Below are 15,014 nucleotides of genomic sequence, written 5' to 3' on the forward strand. Positions count from 1 at the left end.
GTTAGGGTTACAATTGTATTTTTTGTTCTCTTATTCCACATAAATCTACAACATAAATCAGGTTAGTGTTTTTATCTGATACTGCAGACCAAATATGACAATTAGATTTTTTATTCACACTTACACACTGGATTGCTGCCAATACAGGTTGAAGCTAATAATAAAATAAAAAAATGTAATCAAAATGTATTTGTATAGCCCTTTACAAGCAATGTCACAAAGGGCTTCACATACGCCCATACAACTGCCCCTCAACCAACCTAAACCCTCAAGGAAGACAAGGAAAAACTCCCAGAAAAACTCACTAGAGGAAAAATGGAAGACATCTTGGGAGGACCAATTCAGTGAGAGACCCCCTCCTCCAGAGACGGTTGGTGAAAGAGAGGAGCAGAACACAGGCTTAACATGGTCATACAGCAGGGAAGTGGCAATTGGCGCTGGAACACCAAAATCCAGTGTTCAACTTGGGTCATAGATGGTAAATGTCAGTTTAAGCAGAGGTAGCCACAGGGCTGGGGACTGTGATCGGCGCAGCATCACAGGCAGGGGGATGAGGAAAGGGACCGGGAACTCGCTGTTGTCCGTCAGGGAGACCAGGTGTCCAGCTTTGGCAGACTGACGACCAGGCCGATGCCTGGCCGATGTTCTGTGTGTGTCAGACACACACAGAACCAGATGGAGCACAGAGAGGAGGATGATGGTGAAACCAGAGTTTTATAAAGGTCAGTAGAATGGTGTTTATTCACATGGTGGAGAGTGGATGATTTACTGTCAGTCCAGAATAGGTTATGATTAAGTAAATTAGCGTCCCTAACCCTGGTCTGATGTCTTATCCTTTCAAATACTGCAGGTGTGTTTGTTTGACAGCATAGATCCTAGGCTGTACAATATAACATTGTTTTGTGTCCATTAAACATGTCAAGTGTGTCTGTAAATGTGATCATAAGCTAAAAGGTGTTAGCAACACAGTCAGTCAGTGGTTAAGGACCTTCCACCTGTGTTGATTGACAGGAAGAGGATGTACTGTGTTATCAGTTAACAGTGACCAGGGAAGGAGACCTCTAAACACATTCTCATTCTCAAAACACATTCTGCACTCTAATGCACATGTCATCCATACTGGTAAACACAAATGGCAACAATCAAATACAAATAGAGAAAACATGTCATTGACAAAACACAACCACTCAAAATTGATTTCACTTGTTTCAAATGATGTGACACAACCAATATAAGCCAGTTCAGAGAGCAAACAGGTTGTTGAAGGTGGGAAAATATTGCTTGTGATGTCAACAAAGTGCTCTGGCCTGACCCAGCCCAAAGACAAGAAGAAGCACATTGATCACATGTTTACTCCTTAGATTGTTGTCCCTTTTACTGTAGTATTGTATACTGTAGTACAGTGCATTGTAGGCTGTATAATGTACAATGAACAAATTGTATGGCCCTGAACATTGTGCTTTCCATTTGTTACAGTAACAGTACTGACTGCTCAATAGATTTTGACTGGTTGCAGGTTCATATCAACAAAGAACAAGAGTGAGTTGTGAGTATTGAGATGCAGGGTACAGTACTGTATAGGGGTACAAGGAGGAGAAAGAACAAAAAAATTGCGAAGAGCAAAGCAGAGTAGTAATTTCTGATACATTTTGAGCTACTATGATAGAACATGTTGTCGTTCATCAAAAGACAATGACGGATAAATATGACATTTGTTTTGAGGTTACGTAAAAATAATCTTCTCCTTGAGAACTATATGTTTTGAACAATGTGTTTTCAATTTTTTTGTGTATTGTTTACTGACTGCTTGATAGTGTATATCATTTTGATCACTTTGTTTATGATTTGAGAGCAGTGTTTGATTTTGAGCACAGGTAAATCTGTTTTGAGGCGAAAGCTTGATTTTGAGCACAGGTAAAACTGTTTTGAGGCGAAAGTTTCATTTTGCAAGAGGATTCAGAGGTTTTGTAAATAGTGCTTGAAGATGAGGTTTTGTGTTTACAGTTTTGAGAAAATGGGTGACTGTTTCAAGAATGTGTTTTAGCAATTGTGAAAAACTGTAACAGTGACCAGGGAAGGAGACCGGCTATGACAGTTGACAAGGAAACTATACTTGTGTAATTAAGGGCTTAAATGAACATATCAAATGTATATATCCTATTTAGAGTGCTTTGGTCTTGTATAGCCTGGGGAGCTAGTGCTAACAGCTTTTGATTGTGGTTCAAAGAGATGGCTAGCCCATGACAACTCATAATGACATAAACCTTCATTCAATACACCCCCAGGTGTAAACCTGTTCCACATGTTCCTCTGTGCATTGGTGAAGGTTTCATTTGCACAGTGCAAGAGTATCCTGAGCATGAGAGAGACCCTGATCAGAGACAGGACAGAGAGAGGAGGGTTCTGGCAGGGCAGGTGATCAGAGACAGGGCAGAGAGAGGAGGGTTCTGGCAGGGCAGGTGATCAGAGACAGGACAGAGAGAGGAGGGTTCTGGCAGGGCAGGTGATCAGAGACAGGACAGAGAGAGGAGGCTTCTGGCAGGGCAGGTGATCAGAGACAGGGCAGAGAGAGGAGGGTTCTGGCAGGGCAGGTGATCAGAGACAGGGCAGAGAGAGGAGGGTTCTGGCAGGGCAGGTGATGTAGGCTGTAGGTGAGGGAGGACACACATCAAGAGTTACAGTACAAAACACAGTACAGTGATAATCATGTGAAATGATGAGAAGTCATGTTTCTGGAGATTATTTTACATTTGAGAGTTACGATATACGGTCATAATTTGTTCAGATTGTGTTATATTTGCCCATCATTGACCAAATCATGGGACCCACAACTCCTAAGACCGCCCATAATTTCTACTGGTGTCAAGTGATAAACAAAAGTGTTTCCTCATACATTACATAGTTTCTACAGAGCACTGTAACAGCTGAAATGTAACAGAGAGGACATCTGAGAGAGAGAGAGAGAGAGAGAGAGAGAAAGAGAGAGAGAGAGAGAGAGAGAGAGAGAAAGAGAGAGATTAAGAAGGGAAGTGAGAGAAAGAGAGGGAGGGACAAGGAGCAGGACTGTGTACAGAAGCATCTGTACAGAAAGGAGGAGAAAAAGAGGGGGGGGAGACAGAGGGACATTCACACTTCCTGACTACCTCCACCTGTATCTCCCTCCAGCTCTCCTCCACCTGACTATTTCCACCTGTATCTCCCTCCAGCTCTCCTCCACCTGACTATCTCCACCTGTATCTCCCTCCAGCTCTCCTCCACCTGACTATCTCCACCTGTATCTCCCTCCAGCTCTCCTCCACCTGACTATCTCCACCTGTATCTCCCTCCAGGTCTCCTCCACCTGACTACCTACACCTGTATCTCCCTCCAGCTCTCCTCCACCTGACTACCTACACCTGTATCTCCCTCCAGCTCTCCTCCACCTGACTACCTACACCTGTATCTCCCTCCAGCTCTCCTCCACCTGACTACCTACACCTGTATCTCCCTCCAGCTCTCCTCCACCTGACTACCTACACCTGTATCTCCCTCCAGCTCTCCTCCACCTGACTACCTCCACCTGTATCTCCCTCCAGCTCTCCTCCACCTGACTACCTACACCTGTATCTCCCTCCAGCTCTCCTCCACCTGACTACCTACACCTGTATCTCCCTCCAGCTCTCCTCCACCTGACTACCTACACCTGTATCTCCCTCCAGCTCTCCTCTAACTGACTACCATTTTACATACCAGATGTTACATTTTCAGTTGTATGTGTGAGAGGTGTTCACTGTGGTGTAAGAGTTTCCCACTCATGAGTATGAGAGGTTTTCAGTTGTCATTGTGTGAAGTCGTGTTTTCACTAGTATACTTGAGAGGTGTTCAGTAGTGACTGTGATGTATTTCAGTTGTGTTTGTGAAAGGCAAAAGGTCTTCAATAGTGTGAATGAGAGGCGAGTTTGAATTATGGCCTACACGGCCATAATGTAGCCCCTAACTGAACATGTTGGGGGCACAGGCAGAACATGTAGGGGCCTACACCTTAAATTGACCTGCAAAGCAATTATTGACATTTTCCCCATTTTAAATGTATTACTGATATTGTGCTGTTGTATTTTAGTTTGCAGTAGGGCTGTGCGATATGACCAAAATCTCATATCTTGATATAGATCCTTTCATATCCAGATAATGATACATATCACAATATGGCACATTTTCTTTCAATTCAATGAATAAATAGTTGATATAAAATGACCACATGGAGAGGCTCTAAATTGCGGCCATTTTGGTTGCATATGCTCCCGAAATGTTATCTGTGCGACCTCAAAATATATTTGGGAGTGTAGCAGACTATTTGTACATAATTCTATGGACAGGTTCAAAAGGTCTTGGCTATGTTGTGGGTAGCTAGTCTCTTTCAGCTAATGCTCACATTACCAACTTTTAGCTCCTGCTCCTGTTTCCTATTGTTTTTTTTATATACCTCCTTCTGGTTCCTATTGGTCCATATAAGGAGGCGGGTGAGGCATGAAATGAGAGAAGTTGGGTGAGGCACAGGTAAAAGTGAAAGTCTAAATATTTTGCACAGGACTGTATGAATCTGTAAGGCAGATTCTCAGACTGAAAAGCAGACTTTAAAGTAAGTGATTTTACAATATTATTTCAGAGTATCAATGTACACATACATTAACAGACAAGGTTATATTCCATAGTTACTTCATGGCCGATGATATGATGGATATTTTGGAGAAGGCAGGCCGGAAGGAGTCACGACAAAGGAAAGGAGTTGACTTTGGTTTATTAGTCGAGCTGCCCGGATCAAACAATAAGTTCAAGACAAACTGATGGCATGAGTGAAAACTCTGTCTCTCAGCCATGCTTAAATACATGAGTTGGACAGTACAGATATAGAATGCACAGAATTACTTCCTTAACGGGTCTTCAGTGGTCAGTGTACTGATACACTAGAACGTTCAGCAGGTGAACTGGTCGTTAATCACATAAGCCCTATTTGTACATGATTTTCCCCACTGTCTCCCCACTGTCTGGCCTGCGTGCGTGCCATGTCTATATTCTGCTCAGTGGGCCTCGCTGCAGGACCTCTTGACCTTACAGAGACTCAGGCTGCACATGTACACAGAAAACCTGCCTTACAGCCGACCTTCAGTACCAAGTGAAAACAAATCCAACTATGATTTAAAAAACTTTCATTGTTTCACTTAATCAACCAGCCATGCTGTTGTTGGTCATTTATCAAGTTATTCTAAATACCATAATTACAATAACATTACATCCTGTACACTACATAAACATAGATAATCATACATTCACAGAGACACACGTCATACGTTACTGATCCATCAAGGTTTTCTAAGAGAAAGTGAGGCTCAATACAGCTGATGGTGCAGTGTGATGGAGTGGAGCTTGTTGTAAGAGGAAGTGAGGTAGTGCTCAGTCCAGCTGATGGTGCAGTATGATGGAGTGGTGCTTGTTGTAAGAGGAAGTGAGGTAGTCCTGAGTACAGCTGATGGTGCAGTATGATGGAGTGGAGCTTGTTGTCTTCTCTGTTGTCTTCTGTTGTCTTATGTCACTATGAGGTAAATGACTGAGGAACTGAATACATTTTAACCGAGTTGTTTACATCATAGAGGTGTGTTCTTAATGAGGGTATAAAGTTAGTTTTCCTTCCTCTCTTGAGGTAACAGTCTAAGGGTTGGATTCTAACTGTTGTTTGTTTACAGGTCTTCAGGTCTGGCTTCAAAATCCTTCTAATCTGACCCTGAGGAGAGAAGTTCTGACTTTGAGACAGAGGAAGGGGGCACTGCCTCTAAAATGAGTCTCTCAGGGGAGAGAGAGGAGGAGGGCACTACCTCTAAAATAAGTCTCTCTGGAGAACATGACATGGACACCAAAGCTAAGAGGTAAGATGAGAATCCATAACTGTTCACGACTGTTCTCCATCTCAGAGCTCAGCAGTGATATCATGACATCATCATTAGTCAGAATAAATAAGAGACTGAAGGTCTGTCTCTGTTGTGTTGAAGCCCAATCCAGCAGGAGAGACCAGCCTCACCTGTACCCAGCTGTGTGTCCATGAAGAGTGACAGGTCTATGCTTGAACCTATCAATTTCAGTGATGGAGGAGGACCTTCTAATGAGGAAGGGTATGTACTGACCTCTGCTGGTGTTCAATGTTATGTGATGAAGGTGACATGGTGTGAAGAAGCCGTCTCTACTGGGACTCAACATTCCTATATTATAATATATTTGTCTTATAGTTTATTTGTGATTATAATGATAGTGTTTAAATGTATTTGGGCCCATATGAATCAATGCAGAATTTCTTATTCATGTCAGAGCACAACCTGCTGTTGTGTATTTTTATTCAAGTTTTCTCCAAATTCCAAGTACAAAAACTGGTCAGGAATCTCAGCAGAGTTTGAAAAGTTCATTCAGTCTTCACAAAAGTCAAAATCTCAACAAACAACAAGCCAGAGACCGTTCCTCAGGTAGTGTGGGCTAGGAGGTGTGATTGTGAAGACAGTCTTGTAGTACAGTTGTTGGTAGAGGGGAGGAGTAAACTCTTGACTCTGGTGGCAGAACTAGGGTTAGGGTTAGACTAGAGCAGGGTCATAACTGGAGCAGGGTCATAACTGGAGCACACATCTGTGTTTTTGTGAAGCCTACATCACCAAAACAATGTTGCTTTACATATATTTGTCACAACCCTGCTCCTGGAGAGATACCATCCTGAAGGTTTACACTCCAACCCTGCTCCTGGAGAGATACTCTCCTGTAGACACAAACACCAGCTCTAACTAGTTCAGCTAACCTGAATGTGAGTTTAGAACACAGACGTCTCCTCCTAGTGGAAGCCTTCAGTTTAACCAGTCCTAAACTAACCAGGGCTGCATTTCCCGAAAGCGTCGTAAGCCTAAATTGATCGTAGAATCCATCGTACGACGAATCTTAGTTTTACGGGCGTTCCCAAAGACACCGTAGCTTAAGTGTCTCTTGAAAATTCGTAGCTCTTGAAAGCGCATAGATTAGCCTACTCCTTACGAGCATGTTTGGGAAACGCACGTAAGAAATATCGATGGTTTCATTATTTTGCTCGATCGTTGCTACGATCCATTGTTATCGGGAAATGCAGCCCAGGTAGTTATAACTTCTCCATTTTAAAATACTTTACATATAATGTCAATACTGAGTTTTTGTTTAATAGCTTTACATGCAATAAAAAGAGATCAGTGACTGTTTGACAAACATAACCTCCCTACATACACATTCACACAAACGCACACACACACACATGCACAGGTGTATGGTCACCCTAGTCATAAGCTCCATGCACACACACACACACAGACACACACAGACAGACAGCATGAGAGTCAAAGCCCTGCAGGTACCAGGCCTGGTATGAGCACAGACCGGGCGGGGCTCAGACCACTTAGACTGCTTGAGACCAGAAGGTCTTAAACTCCTGGGTGGAGGAGTGCTGCAGTGTCTAAAGCAGGCTGCTAGAAAACATGCAGCCCTGTGTGAGGTGAACCCTGATGTCATTCTTCAGTGTCTGGTTGAAACACACTGTGGTGGACATTCTGAGAATCAGTCATAATAAAATGGTATACGTCTCTCCATACATATTTATTAACAAACAAACAATTGAACACAGAAACAACCATCTTTAACACACAAACATTAGACACTACACATAACAATCTGCAGATCGGCTCAAACACGGAGAGGGTCTACACTCATCACCTGTCTGCTGCATTTCATTCATCACACAATAACACTAAACCATCTGGCCATGAAACATACGATCAGAGTCCACGTGCATCTAAAAGCATCTAAATACCTCAACAGATTCTGATGCCCAACACATCTTCAGCTGTAACATTTAAAGGAGTGACATTTAATTTGTCAAACGTATGGTTTAAGGAAATTATTGGGTAACACTTTATAATAAGTCAACGCTTTTTGGCATTTACAAAGTGTTAACTAATAGTTAGTTAATCCTTTATAAAACATTTTGAAACATTAACAATACATTATTAAATAGTTAATAAGCTTATTATTAAACGCTATGTTGATCATTAATAAACACTGTTAAAAATTATGTATTTTATTCATAATACAATTCATAAGGTGTTTGATAACTGCATTATCATACTTTATAGACAGCTTGTTAATATAGTTGCAAACCAGTAGTTTAAAAGGTGTTAATGGTACATGAGCTGGTATAGAAAGCATTAGCAAATGGTGAACAAACCATTTACATTACCTTTATAAAGCATGAGTAAATAACTAACAACATATTTACTTATGTCTTTAAATTACGTATGCCAAGTCGAATACAGGATGTACACTATGCTTTGCAGATATCTTAACAACTATTTTATAAAGACTTACTAATGATGCAACTTGTGATTAGTAATGCAAGTTATAAAGCATTTACTAACTGTTAGTTAAGGCTGTTGCGTGACCTAATCTAAAGTGTGAACTATTTATGCCTTATTAAGCATTTATAGAAAGACTATAGGCCTATAGATGTTGTGTTTTTGTTTTTTTTAGAAGAAATAGCTGTTAATTTATTTACCTGGGTAATAAAATAGTATTTTATTTCCATTAAGAAGCGATACAGTAGAATTGGTATAAAAGTTGGTTACCCAAAGCTGTATTTTATTTTCAAAAAATGGCTGTAATAAACTGCAAATGTTTAGCTACTCCTCGACAGGTCTACAAACGCCTTTGAAAGCAGAGATTTGTTAAAACGTTTGTTAACCGAGACCGTAGGTCGAGGGTTACAAACAAACAAATCGTTTTAACAAATTGAGGCGACAAAGCGTTTGCTGACCTGTCGAAGAGTAAACATTTGGTTTCTTATATATTACAACAATATGTGGGAAGATCCCAAATCAAACACGGCGAATCTGGAGCAGACGCCATCTTGTCAGAGCAATCAGTGGCACTTGTACTGGTGACGTCACTACATCTCCAAGGCAACATATCAACAACTCTTTTGAGAATGTCTTCTGAACCAATAAGAACAGCATATTGGTTCAATTGCGACAACAGTACGAGCGTTCTGATTGGCTAATGGGTAGTCATGCCAGCCGCGTATTACGTCTTTATATTCTATGCGCGTTTTGACCTGCGGTCTGATACGTATTCTTATTGCCCTCCGCTGATGTCATCTTCAAAATGAGCGAGGTCCAGGAGTTTTACTATCCAGATGACAATGAAGACATCAACAGCGACGAGGAAATTCTTAACTTTCTAAAAGAGCAGAAAAGTGTGAACACAGAGAGATAAACGACAAGCGCTAGGCAGATTGCTAGGTTTGGTTGCTCAGATTTCAGATTGGTTGCTAGGTACTGTAGGTGCTAACACCTGAAACACACCGTGTGAAGACTTGAGTAGAGCTGAACAAAACGACATGTTTTAAATGAAAAGAGCTAAAAATGCCATATAATAAACAACTTACTAACCTCGACCGTTCGGTCATGCCGGGAAATATCAAACTGAGGTTATAAGTATCGACCGCTGTCACTCTCGGCTAGTAGAGCTAAGTACTGTAGTTAGTAAGACACATGCCTGTCATTACTTCAATAAAATAGTAATTTTGTGTATCACATTGTGTTGTGTCTGTTTCCTTTTGAGAAACGTATGTTCAGCCTTTGTGAATGTGAGGTTCGAGAATGGACAAGAATACCTTAATAAATAACTTATAAATGTTTAATAAGGCATAGATAGTTCACACTTTAGATTAGGTCACGCAAAAGCCTTAACTAACAGTTAGTAAATGCTTTATAACTTGCATTACTAATCACAAGTTGCATCATTAGTAAGTGTTTATAAAATAGTTGTTATGATACTTTTGTGAATGTGAGGTTTGAGAATGGACAAGAACACCTTAATAAATAACACAAAAGCCTTAACTAACAGTTAGTAAATGCTTTATAACTTGCATTACTAATCACAAGTTGCATCATTAGTAAGTGTTTATAAAATAGTTGTTAAGACATCTGCTAAGTATTAGTGTACATCATGTATTCGACTTGGCGTACATTAATTAAAGACATAATTAAATATGTTGTTAGTTATTTACTCATGCTTTGTAAAGGTAATGTAAATGGTTTGTTCACCATTTGCTAATGCTTTCTATACCAGCGCATGTACCATTAACAGATTATAAACTACTGGTTTGCAACTACATTAACAAGCTGTCTATAAATTATGGTAATGCAGTTATCAAACACCTTATGAATTGAATTATGAATCAAATCCATAATGTTTAACAGTGTTTATTAATGATTAACATAGCATTTAATAATAAGCTTGTTAACTATTTAATAATGTATTGTTAATGTTTCAAAATGTTTTATAAAGGATTAACTAACTATTAGTTAACACTTTGTAAATGCCAAAAAGCGTTGACTTATTATAAAGTGTTACCAATTATTGATCACTCAGACAGCTAGTAAACAGGAAACCCCCTCATGGAAAGGAATGAATCTGTGCCATCTAGTGGTATAGATGATAGTTTACTCTGTGTCACTCTTAAACAGTGTGTCTGTGTGTATGCATGAATGGAGACGGTTCAGTATTTTAGTCATAGATATTTAGCCCATGTGGTTCATGTGTTGTCATGTCTTGTCCACAGAGATCAACAGAAGTCAGACCAGAGTCACCATGACGACTTGTCTTCTATATTCACAGTGAGTTTTGTGTTAATTAAAAGTACAAACAAGACATAATCATTTTAATCCGATTGTACTACTGTGTATAGAGTTCCTGGTTCCTCTGATATCTTCCCTCTCTGTTTCAGGTGCTTGAGGAGACTGTCATCAGGTTTGTGAAGGAAGAGCTGAAGAGGATGAAGAGGATTCTGAGTCCAGATTTCCCAGAAGGCTTAGAGAGTCAGAGGGAGGACCAGGAAGTGGTGGACCCTGAATATCAGAAGCAGGAGAGCAGTGCCAGAAAGGGAGCTCTGAAGATCACACTGCACGTCCTGAGGAACATGAACCACAAGGAGCTGGCTGACACTCTGGAGGAAAGTAAGAGACTCCATATTTAGTCTTAGTTGACCGACTGATGGTTTATGATGAAGATACAGGTTAAGAGAACCAGAGTAACTTTCAACTGGCAAATTGCAATGATGGAAAATCAATGTTTATGTATAAGCCATCAACGTCTGCCGTATTTAGAATACGAAAAACTATTCTGAACTGTTAAGTAACTTTCTTTTGCAAAGTAAAGCCCTGTTAAGAATAACATCTGTGTTTGGTCATTCAGGAGAGCTTTCTCATCATAGACTCTCACGTCAACTCAAATCTAAACTAAAGAAGAAGTTTCAGACTGTCTTTGAGGGCATAGCTCAACAAGGAAACCCAACTCTTAATAAGATATACACAGACGTCTACATCACAGAGGGTGAGAGTGCAGAGGTCAATAAAGAACATGAGGTGAGACAGATTGAGACAGCATCCGGGAAATCAGCAAGACCAGAAACAGCCATCAAATGCAAGAATATCTTTAAACCCTCAGCTGGACAAGACACACCTATCAGAATTGTTCTGACAACAGGAGTTGCTGGCATCGGAAAAACTGTCTCTGTGCAGAAGTTCATCACGGACTGGGCTGAGGGACTAGTCAATCAGGAAATCCAGTTCATCTTTCCTCTGCCGTTTCGAGAGCTGAATCTGTTGGATAGAGAATTCAGTCTGATGGAACTTGTCTATCACTTCTTCTCAGAAACCAGACAATCAGGAATCTCCAACTATGACAAGTACAACGTTCTGTTTGTCTTTGACGGTCTGGATGAGTGTCGACTGCCCTTAGCCTTCAAAAAGAACAAGAGCTGGTGTGATGTCACAGAGTCCACCTCAGTGGATGTGCTGCTGACCAACCTGATCAAAGGAAACCTGCTTCCCTCTGCTCTCATCTGGATCACCACTCGACCTGCAGCAGCCAATCAGATCCCTTCAGAGTGTGTTAATCTGGTGACAGAGGTACGAGGGTTCAATGATGATCAGAAGGATGAGTACATCATGAAGAGATGCAGTGATGAGATCCTGGCCAAGAGAATCATCTCACACATCAAGGCATCAAGGACTCTCTACATCATGTGCCACATTCCAGTCTTCTCCCTAATGTGTGTGACAGTCCTGGAGCACATGCTGAGATCAGAGAAAAAAGACAAGATGCCCAAGACCCTGACTGAGATGTACACAGCCTTCCTGGTGTTACAGACCAAACAGAAGAAGGTGAAGTATCATGGTAAAACTGAGACAGATCCACACTGGGATGAAGAGAGCATTAAGAGCATTCTGTCACTGGGAAAACTGGCCTTTCACCAGCTGGACAAAGGCAACCTGATTTTCTATGAGAAAGACCTGACAGAGTGTGGCATTGATGTCCTTGATGCCTCAGTGTACTCAGGAGTGTTCACACAGATCTTTAGACAGGATGGTAAAGTCTTCCAGGAGAAGGTGTTCTGCTTTGTCCATCTGAGCTTTCAGGAGTTTCTGGCTGCTGTGTTTGTGTTTCTCTCATTCATCAACAACAACAAGAATCTAATGTCTGAGACTCCGTCAGTTTCCACCTCCAGCAAACTTTTGGCTCTTTTCAGAGAGAAACCAGAAGTCAGATTCTACAAGAGTGCTGTGGACAAGGCCTTGCAGAGTAAGAATGGAAACCTGGACCTTTTCCTCCGCTTCCTCCTGGGCCTTTCAATGGAGTCCAATCAGACTGACTTACGAGGCCTACTGACTCAGACAAGTAACAAGACAGAGAGCCATGAGGAAACAGTCAAGTACATCAAGGAGAAGATCAGAGAGGAGTCCTCTCCAGAGAGATGCATGAATCTGTTCCACTGTCTGAATGAACTGAATGACCATTCTCTGGTGGAGGAGATCCAACAGTACCTGAGCTCAGGAAGTCTCTCCAGTGAGAGGCTCTCATCTACACAGAGGTCAGCTCTGTTCTTTGTGTTGCTGACTTCAGAAAAGAAGATGGACGTGTTTGACCTGAAGATATACTCCAGATCAGAGGAAGGTCTTCTGAGGCTGCTGCCAGTGGTCAAAGACTCCAAAACTGCTCTGTATGTATAAAGCAATTTTAATAATGATATGATTTAGGACATATTGTGATGTGATATTTGATTATCGTATGATCCTATTGTACAAACTATGACTGTGATGATGTGTCATGTTCTCCTTATGTCATGTAGGCTGAATGACTGTAACCTCTCAGAACGGTGCTGTGAAGCGCTGGCCTCAGCTCTCCCCTCCTCAGAGCTTACAGAGCTGGACTTGAGTTACAACAACCTGGGGGATTCAGGCATGAAGCTGCTCTCTGCTGGACTGGGGAATCCACTCTGCAAACTGGAGACACTGAGGTCTGTATTTATGTTACAATAGCACAATGTCTTTGTATGGTTGATTTTAGACAATATAATTTATTCTCAAGTTGGGTATAAACATCATGCCAAGAATAAGATATGCTTTCTGTCATCAGTGAGGAGTAGTTTGATAAGTAGTCAATGGTATTCTGCATACCTTGGTTGTAACAAGTGGTTATTTGAGTTATGGTTGCCTTTCCATCATCTCGAACCGGTCTGCCCATTCTCCTCTGACCTCTGACATCAACAAGGCATTTTGGTCCACACAACTAGACATGGTTGTGTGCAAAAATCCCAGATCAGCAGTTTCTGAAATACTCACACCAGCCCGTCTGGCACCAACATGCCACGTTCAAGTTCAAGTCTTTTATTGTGAGATGCACAGAACACCACAAGGTCAGACTGGGCTGAAATTCTTAGGACAAGACATCGCAAAGTCACTTAAATCCTTTCTTCACAATTCTGATGCTCGGTTTGAACTTCAGCAAGTTGTCTTGACCATGTCTACATGCCTAAATGCATTGAGTTGCTGCCATGTGATTGGCTGATTAGCCATTTCTGTTAACAAGCAGTGGCCGGTGAGTGTATTTGGGTAGTGTGAACAATCTGTAAGTCCTTGTCCAAAGGTTAATGAAACGCAGCTTATCTGAAAGGTAAACTCTAAATCTATTTTGCATGAAGACACAACCTGTCATCCACCACACACTGTGTGAACATCTGGGGTTTCCCTCATCACAGCAGAAAGACTGAAGTTAATCTGTGAACACCTCTTGTTTTATTACGACACTGAGATGAGCAGTCATGGCTTTAGCAAAGACAGAACGGGAGGTACTGTCATCTACAGCACCTTTATAGACTATAACCCAAATCAGTAGCACACATAATCTCAATCTCCCATTGTGTATGTGTGTGTCTGTGGTTGTTGTGATGTTTCGTTTACTTTTTTAATATCTGCAGAGTCCAAAATGACCCAAAGACTTTTAAACCTTCTACAAATGTTATGGTCACTAGGAAAAATAATCAATTTCAAGCTGAACCCACCCCCCACCATCATTAAAGGGTTTTCTCTGCTGTTAAATATAATGACAGGTCATGTTTGACCCTGAAGACAACGTAAGGGTTAAGATATACTATACATCATATTATTGTACATTTACCTGGGGGGTATTCCAACAACGTAGATTAAGGAAAAGCCAGGCTTATTTCGACAAGTCTTGCGTACTTCAGCAAGAGTTCCGTTCCATTAGATTAAGGTGTCTTATTCTTGTTCTATTTAAGTAACCACGGTAAATTATACTTCTGAACTAGCCTGCTCCGTGTCAGGCTAAAAGTCGAGCTGAATTAAGATGTGTTGCAAATCATTTCAAACAAGAATCTCAAAAGACAATTCCGGCCCGTGAATTCCTGCACGCAAAGCACTTTTGTCCGTGTTGGGTAACATAAGTGCAGACTTTTTCTTCTCACAATATGACCCAGCATGAATGGATTTAAATCCATTCAATAAACAAGTTAAGAAATAATGTCACTTCTGTTTTCAAAAGTCATTGGTTAATTGACATAAAATAAGGCCTAAACTAAGCAGTGGGTTTTGACAAGTTATAATCAATTATGGCGTATCCGTTCT

At 41.1% G+C, this 15,014-nt stretch overlaps 1 protein-coding gene across 5 annotated transcripts in view; it reads left to right on the plus strand.

The window, feature by feature from the left end:
- The first annotated feature begins 695 nt into the window (after window positions 1-695).
- LOC136942682 (NLR family CARD domain-containing protein 3-like) overlaps window positions 696-15,014 on the plus strand; it is a 28,230-nt gene continuing 13,911 nt past the window's right edge. For 2 of the 5 annotated variants that reach the window (XM_067235651.1, XM_067235650.1), the window contains exons 1-7: window positions 696-722; window positions 5,721-5,900; window positions 6,024-6,143; window positions 10,652-10,706; window positions 10,817-11,045; window positions 11,284-13,090; window positions 13,220-13,387. In XM_067235651.1, coding sequence (XP_067091752.1) covers window positions 5,812-5,900; window positions 6,024-6,143; window positions 10,652-10,706; window positions 10,817-11,045; window positions 11,284-13,090; window positions 13,220-13,387 — 2,468 coding nt within the window. In that variant the 5' untranslated portion in view covers window positions 696-722; window positions 5,721-5,811. The remainder of the gene's footprint in view (window positions 723-5,720; window positions 5,901-6,023; window positions 6,144-10,651; window positions 10,707-10,816; window positions 11,046-11,283; window positions 13,091-13,219; window positions 13,388-15,014) is intronic. The other 3 variants (XM_067235647.1, XM_067235649.1, XM_067235648.1) reach the window with 2 other exon arrangements.

The sequence above is a fragment of the Osmerus mordax genome, chromosome 5 (genome assembly GCF_038355195.1).
Source record: "Osmerus mordax isolate fOsmMor3 chromosome 5, fOsmMor3.pri, whole genome shotgun sequence".
Taxonomy (NCBI): Eukaryota; Metazoa; Chordata; class Actinopteri; order Osmeriformes; family Osmeridae; genus Osmerus; species Osmerus mordax.